The sequence below is a fragment of the Centroberyx gerrardi genome, chromosome 13, assembly GCF_048128805.1.
Source record: "Centroberyx gerrardi isolate f3 chromosome 13, fCenGer3.hap1.cur.20231027, whole genome shotgun sequence".
NCBI classification, from domain to species: domain Eukaryota; kingdom Metazoa; phylum Chordata; class Actinopteri; order Beryciformes; family Berycidae; genus Centroberyx; species Centroberyx gerrardi.
The window spans coordinates 21,699,440-21,707,435 of record NC_136009.1 but is presented as its reverse complement, the minus strand read 5'-3'; the positions used below and the strand labels follow the sequence as shown (position 1 = coordinate 21,707,435).

General features: G+C 43.0%; 1 protein-coding gene across 1 annotated transcript; it reads left to right on the top strand.

Annotated features, from left to right (window-relative positions):
• Positions 1-5,175: 5,175 nt before the first annotated feature.
• On the top strand, positions 5,176-7,740 carry klf2b (Kruppel like factor 2b). The gene is made up of 3 exons (XM_071910700.2): positions 5,176-5,493; positions 5,862-6,768; positions 6,906-7,740. The coding sequence occupies exons 1-3, from the start codon at positions 5,422-5,424 to the stop codon at positions 7,079-7,081; spliced, it is 1,155 nt and encodes a 384-aa protein (XP_071766801.1). The 5' UTR covers positions 5,176-5,421; the 3' UTR covers positions 7,082-7,740.
• The last annotated feature ends 256 nt before the right edge of the window (positions 7,741-7,996 follow it).

Here is a 7,996-nt window from a genome sequence, read left to right as displayed (position 1 = left end):
GTTGGTTGTCGAGACACATGTTTGGGTTTGGTTGAAGCCAGACGCTGGGTGTTTTAATGCAGAGGTGTTGTGGAATGCAACACGGGCCAGTATGCACCCTTTGTTTTCAAAACTCTCACCTCAATAATGTGTGTACGATAAACAGCTATATTCATCGAACAGCGTCTCGAACACAATTTAGAGTGATTGACTTTTTACGTCTTAAAAGCTTTTTTCCCACAGATACAGCTGAAGCGTTTTGTGACACCTCTTGGCACAACATGATGCTGACATAAAAGCGAAATTCATTCTAAAGTAACATTTATCAAGTTATTAGATATTTTAACAAGTGGCTATAAAACATTTTTGAAATTAAACTGTTGAATTAAAGTCTTTATAACACAGGAAACGGCAAACTAGAGAATTCATGGATTGTCTCAATGTTATTCTCATTGATTAGATAAAGATACATATTGGAACTAGTTGCTGTGGGATTGCTGTGTTCTCCAGTATCAACTGGTTTACTTTTTCTGCAGCTTAACAATGTAAACAATCAGGCAGTGTTATGCAACACACTATTCAAATGAGTCCACTGCCATTGACTATATAGGCTACTGGCAGCTCGGTTACTGTGTGTTTGTTGACAGTTGTCTTCAACAGTGAAACTCCACTGCTCTTTGGTTATGCTAATTGCCAGAAGAGACCGTGGTGAATGCTCCCCAGGTACAAATGCAGCAGTGTGTGCTCACGTCTGTCTCAGGTCTGCCTGTCGTTTTTTTTTTTTTTTTTTTTTACAAATATTTGAGGGTCTCTGAAATTGGAGCAGGACTGGAGCCAACTCTTTGAATGTCACGCCATTGGCGCGTGCCAACCTTTTCTGCTAAACATTTCTCTCCCCCTCTTTTTTTTTCTCCCTCCCCCTTCTTTTCCAACAGGGGATGGAGAGCCTCAATGCTATCATTCTTTGATTCTGTTTGAATCTGGCCGCGTGTGAGCAGGAAAAAGAGCCAAACGTGCTTCCTGAGTGGTCCGGGGGGGAAACGCTGTAATAAGCAAGGGGTGGGCGGTTAAAAATAACCGGGCTATATAAGCCCAGAGCAGAATCCCACTCACTCTCAAACTCTCACTGACTCTCGCTCGGGCAGGACGTCCCGCGCAGACCCAAGGCTGCCGCTCTCACACTCACACACTGTTTTTCCATGGAAGTTAGAACAGTATGCCACATGAGGCATAGCTGATGTGTCCAAATCCTCACCGCAGTGACGGAAAACCTACAGACATGATGCATGCGTGTATTATCATTCATAGTGACTTGAACGGCCCGGCAGCCTATTAGAGACGGCGCACGATTTCATCAGTTCCAGATGGAGAAAATGAGACATACAGTACATCTATACCATGAGCCATTTAACCCACACTTTGTAAAAAGGATTATTGTCCACAGAACGTAAGATTACATGTCATCATAAAAGACTGCAATCTCAACATTATCTTGAATAAAAATACAGAAGAGAAAGCTTAAGAGTCTCAGCACTATTGTTAAGGTTATTCGTGGGAAAGTTTTGGTGAGAGCAAGTGCACTAAGAAACAGAATATCTTTATTCGCCAAGTACAACGATTCTACAGGAATTTGTCTTGGTGATATTGGTGCAGGGACCAAGTATAAAGGTATATAGGTGTATCATGTGTGCCTCTAAGTACAGTATATAGACAGTAGGACCTCACATTAAGTGTAAAAGGATAGTGCACACTCCACATTATCACTCTACATACTGTACATTCATCACTCTATCACTATATGCATTCAGATAGCTCAGACAGATAGTCAGCGGCACCGATAGTGCAAGCTTTACAATTGTGAAATGACATGTCGACTTGCCCAATGATAAAACTATTGTGTAAAGCTGAATTCAGGGAAAGAGATTTTCAAAAGCTTCTGTGGAAATGTTGTTCATCCACATGCAGCCCAGTTCCTTCACACAAGCATGTGAACGGTTCCTCTTCTGCAGAGAAAGTCCAATTTGAGGCCCACATGAGGCTGAAGTGTCCTTGAGCAAGACACTGACCAGCTCCAATGGTGTTGATCTATATTTGACCCTGGCCTCTGACCTCACTGTGGAGGGGGCAGGTGAAAAGAGAATTTCAATTAAGTATCACATCATTATGAACTTCTTACCAATCTCTTTGACTGAAACCTCTAGGCAAGATTTTTGTGTAAAGTGACAAATCAAAACTTAAAGAGTGAAATACTAAACTGTCTGTTAAACATTAAGTGAGTGCTCCCTCCAGGGAAAGCTGGACTCACCAAACGTTAGATCTTTTGCCTTTCTCATCCCTTTGCTATACTTTGGTATAAAGTGATCACAGACCAGCCAAACCTCTCCCTGCCATTTGGACCCGCCAATGTGCAAAGTTGACTAATGAAGCTTTGAAACACAATAGAGGCTTTGCAGTTGCGTCATAAATCTCCTCTCCACCCCGTTTGATGCCATCATGTAGATCCATTGGAGAACTGGCAATGTGCAAATGATGACTAAATATATAACAACCGGGCAAGAAAAAGAGAGATACCTGAAAAAGATTGTTGTGGCGTGAGTTTAGGTCAATTCAGCATTCAATGTTCAATTCAGTGTTATAAGTAAAGCTAAATAATGGTCTGATAAGGTAGATTTGTATCTACGATCTTCTCCAAAACACTCTGAGTTGTAGCTTGGGAAGAGTCAGTTTAGTTAACCAATTGGCTCGCTGGCTAACAAACTGACATTATCTGAACACAAAATCAATCAGATATATCAGTGGGGAAATGATCAGCTCAGAGACCAAAACAGAAATTAAGCATGTCTACTCGATACTCGATACTGTTGAGATGGTCAAGTTGTACGTTTAGAAACGCGATCAGATGTTCACAGCCACTGTTGTCCAACAGCAGAGAACCTCCAATATGGCCACCAGAGGGTTTGTTACGTTACGGGACCTGAGAGCCCTCTATTCACTTCAGCAAGAGGTTTAACAGGCTTTTGAAATTACAGAAAGAAGTATATCACATAGCAGGACGAAACGCATATTATAGGCCTACAATACAATTTTAAGATGTGTATAATCACACAATGAGAGTTTAATTTAAGTAATGGATTAAGTTCTGCATCACACAGCTTTTCAGCGTTACTAAGCGTTAAACTTGACAGAGGGGAAGTGGTGGAAAGCGAGTGAAAAGACTCTCACTGGTAGCAGAGGAGGAGTGTTGGGTCAGGGTCAACAGTCAGAGGTTCAGACATCAGGCCAGCCGTCCTGCAGCCGGTCAAACACACTTCCTCCGGCCTTACTGGATCCCTGCCATGTGACGCACTTTCCACTGAACACACACACACACACGCACACACACAGCAGCACAGATCGGGGATCAGGATGTGGAAAGCTCACAGCCAGTGCTGACTGAGTCGGCGGTGATGGTGGATTTGACAGCTTGATGAGAGGCGATCAGTCTGTCATGAGGCGCTGAGCTCAGATGTTCTGTGTGTTTGCTCAGGTCATCACACTGGCTGCCTTTACTTTTTTATTCTTTTTAAAAAAAATGTTAACTGTACCTGCCTTTGCCCTGCTGGGTTTCTGGATTAAATTATTGTGGGCTATGTGTTCTAACTAAATAGTCAGTGTGTTGATTGTGAGATATGATAAAACTGAGATCAATCAAAAGAACAAAAAAATATGCAGAGGTATGGCTTGTCAGAAAACATACAGTAGCCTATCTTTAAAACAGATTATGGTCCACACTGCTTTTTTGTCCTTTCTAAATTATTTGGGTGGCCCAAGTTGTAATTTCTTATATGAATATTATAAAGCTATGTAGTATCATAGGTTAACGATTGTTTCAATATGATGCCAGAAAAGAGTACTAATCTTAACATCCATAGATCAAAGTTAATGTCAATTCAGGTGGTTGCTTTTGCATTGAGAAACAATAAATGTGTCACATTTATTTCAGATTTTAGAAATGACTCAGATTTGCTACAGTTGGCCTGGTTAACTCTTGTAGCGGTGGCGTCCTGCTGAGATAACAATCTGGATTTCTTCATGTCAGAGATGAGATCTCTCGAGAGAAACAGCAACAGACAGAGTTGTGATGTAAATGTGACCCCATCGACACTCAATCCCCGTCATTTACATCTGAATGGGATGTTACCTTAAATCATGTTTACATCACGAGTGCTGAGGGCGTTGAAAGCCGTGAAAACCGTTTCAGACGAGCCTGGCGCCTGTTTGGACAAGCCTGCTGCGGAGGAACAAAACCATCTTCCATTAATGATAATGAGCCGAGAGCAGGACGCGCCAAACAGGTGTAGGCAGCTCGAGGAATATCTCTCACTTAGTTTATTATTTTAATGGGGATGACTTTTATCAGCCGGCCCACGCCGTATTTAATAGATAGACAATACTTTTATATACTGAATCACTGTCGTTATAAAGCCTTTGCTTAATTGCATGTGCGTCATTTGGGTATGGCAAGTTATGCCACTCAAAATACCTCAGCCGTATCCTTTGCACTAAATGCAGATTTGATCTTGTAGTTTTTATCATTACAAGTTAGAGGGGGAAAAGCAAAAATCGACAGAAATATATATGGAAGCCAAAACCAAAGAAAATCACATCAAGGCAGCAAATCAATCATACTGATCAAATAATAAAGCGTTGTCAGTGATCAGTTATTGCTCCACTCCCTAGAAATTTACTGGATATACGTTTGGAGGTTTTGGTGACAAATGATAATAGATGCAGGGAATCTGACTGCCATATGATAACGTAAACTGGTTAAGGTCAATCTTTTATGTCCATTCTCTGATTCTTTTCTTCCAGAGCTTTAGGTACACTGAATATAAATATATTTCGACTACTGTTGATCAAAAATCAGCAGTATCTTCATCTTTTGGTGTTTAATTCAGATTCATGTAAGTATTGATAGGCACTTCAGCTGTTTGATGACCTCCGGCAGTTTCTGTCATTATACATTCTCCAGCCTGTTCTTTTCGGCACATTACGTAAGTATCTATGGTATATTGTGAGTGTGTTAGGGTAATTTGCTTGCAACTTTTTTCCAACTCCAGTAAAAGTGGGTTGGTCCAAGTGTTTGCGTCACCATAAGGGGGAGGTTCTCCACTTTATAGGCTCCTTAGCTGCCTTGAGTCTCACAGAGAGCACTAAGCCAAGCTCACTATACAGGACTGGCTTTATATAGAGCTAAATTTACCAACATCCTGAACGTGTTTCCTGACCTCGTACAATTGGTCGGCTTATAAGGTTTGGAGGACCTCCTACCATCCAGACTTGTTCATGTCTTTGAAGCGCAGCTGTGGAGAGGCGACAGTGAAATAGGCGCACAACTCTGGTGCGGCTGAAGCTCAACTCTACGCGACTTTGACAAGAGATAGATATTATTTCACCAAAACGATGGCCTTATCCGGAGTGATGCTGCCATCATTTTCGACATTCTCAAACCAAAGAGAAAAAACTTGGGAACATGTAAGTTAAAAAAAAAAAGTTATTTAGTCTTAAAATCTTTTTGTGGAAAAATCTGCCAGCTGGATGAGATAGTTTCACTTGTTTCCAAAGCAGTTTCACCTGTTTCGAGAAGTGGCATGAGGATAGTATCACTATACTGTCAAGCCAACTGATTAGAGAACAGTCTTGAAACAGGTTGATTTGCATTGGAATCAAGGGAAATTATGACCCCCGTTGGCAGATTGTTTCACTTGTTTCCAGAAAAACAGGAATTTAAGACTCGATCCGAGACTAAATTACTTGTTTTTGCAGTGTAACATTGTCACACATTTTATCTTACAGTAACAATATTATTGATATGTCTAACTCTATCCTTTCATTCTTTGCAGAGGTGGAAAGGAGAGATGGACAAGCTAGTCTCCTCCAGCTGCTCCATGCTTGAGATGGTACAGAACCTGGACAGCCACAGCAGAAAGGACGACGAGGATCTGAGTAACTATTTGGATCTGGATTTTATTCTCGCCAACACAACCGGCTCGGTTAGCGCGACGGAATATGTGGGCTCAGCTGACCTGTACACGACGGGAAGCTCATCCTACCCAGCAGACGACCACCGCTCCCCGCCGCCGCCGTACAGCACCAGCCTCATGACTGAGCTGCTCCGCTCCGAGGGAGACAGCAGCTATGGCATTACGCGCAACGCCAGCGTCCAGGGAAGATTTTATGTCAACACGGCGCAGTTTCCCCGTCCGGACATTGTTGGCAGCATCAAAGTGGAGCCACCCATGGACAGTTACGGTCCCGTTTTGGGCATGGTGCCACAAAGCTGCAGCAAAATCAAGCAAGAAGGGAACGTTTCGTGCATGATGTCCTTCGAGCAGCCCCGGGTCGCCATCTCCCCCCGGGCAGCGAGCAACATGACCCCGCCGCTCAGCCCCGATGACCAGGGGGCCTCGGACTGCCAGGCACCCATGTGCCAGTCCATGAACTTCCCACAGAAGTATCACACGCCGGCGGCTTACCCGCACCACCCTCCCGCACCCCAGATGCAGATGCCGTACCACGGTCCGCACCCGTATGGCATGTACGAGGAGGGTCTCGGCATGCAGCCAGGCGCGCAGAGGGTGATGCTCACACCGCCTTCATCTCCCCTTGAGCTGCTGGAGTCCAAGCCCAAGAGAGGACGGCGCACCTGGCCGAGGAAGCGGACAGCGACGCACACCTGCACGTTCGCTGGCTGCGGCAAAACCTACACGAAGAGCTCCCATCTGAAGGCACATCACCGAACTCACACCGGTAAGTTTGAACTTGATTCCTCATGATAAATATAACCATATGCATTATGCGCGCAATTACGCACAGGGCGGTTGTCTTGCTAGAGTTTCTCCCTTCAGCACAGTGTATAACAGTTTCCTCATTCTTTGTCCACGCAGGTGAGAAGCCATACCACTGCAGCTGGGAAGGTTGTGGATGGAAATTCGCTCGCTCCGACGAGCTGACCCGTCATTTCCGCAAACACACCGGCCACCGGCCCTTCCAGTGTCACCTGTGTGAGCGCGCCTTCTCCAGGTCTGACCACCTGGCCCTTCACATGAAGAGACACATGTGAAGGAGCCCACATAAGGACTTGGGGATCATGGGGTCTGTTATGTGCGTTGTAATTCAACTGATTTCTTTTTATTTAAATTGTTCTCCACATGACCAAAGTCTTTTTATATATTGAAAAAGTTTTAGTGTTATTATTTTCTAATAACGTAGCTGGTACTACTTTGGTTATATAAAAGCTTTAGAAAAGCTTTATTGGTTTGCTTTAGAGCAAGCAGACCAATAAGGGGCTGGCCCTGTATATACTCTTCCTTGATAAAACTGGAATGCTGTGTTTGACACAAAGTGCCTTTCTATGACTGTGCTACTGTAAAACTCTTCATGACAGAACTACATGGCCACCAAATAGTACAAGACAAGTTCTTGTGGACAGGAATAAAATGCACATACAATTGCCAAATATGTGCAAAGACAATGTTTTATTATTTAAACTGCCTCAATGTTTGAATGGCCTGAACTTTTTATTTTATTGCATTCTACACTTGGGTGATATTGTATCTTCTTGTGTGAAACTCCAAACTGCTGGGTCCAGCCCCTCTGTACACTATCAGGGCTTGATGTCCTGTGCATTGTTATTTTTTACTTAAATTTATATAGATATGTACATGGATTTTATACTGTAAATTGTGTATTTATTGTAAATATTAAAACAATGAAATTGAACGTTTGTCTGGGGAACTCCTTACATCAGCAAAACACACATCAATGCTTAGTCATCTAAGATGTTCTAATGAAACTTGTTCACACTTTGCAGTGTAATGAACCACATCCACCCACTGAACAAGAGTTTCCCTGCTTCACTTAGGACCAACATAAATAGGTGCAGCAGACCTGCAGATGATCAAATCAATTACACTAAATGAGTTATACATGTTGCCATTGTATACCCGTTCTCGTTTTAAAACATGGGCACTTCATT

Excerpts from the sequence above, each read along its gene's own strand:
- klf2b (XM_071910700.2), top strand. The coding sequence starts at position 5,422 with ATGGCCTTATCCGGAGTGATGCTGCCATCATTTTCGACATTCTCAAAC. Across the intron at positions 5,494-5,861 it reads GAGAAAAAACTTGGGAACAT|AGGTGGAAAGGAGAGATGGA; the intron begins GTAAGTTAAAAA and ends CATTCTTTGCAG. Across the intron at positions 6,769-6,905 it reads ACATCACCGAACTCACACCG|GTGAGAAGCCATACCACTGC; the intron begins GTAAGTTTGAAC and ends TTGTCCACGCAG.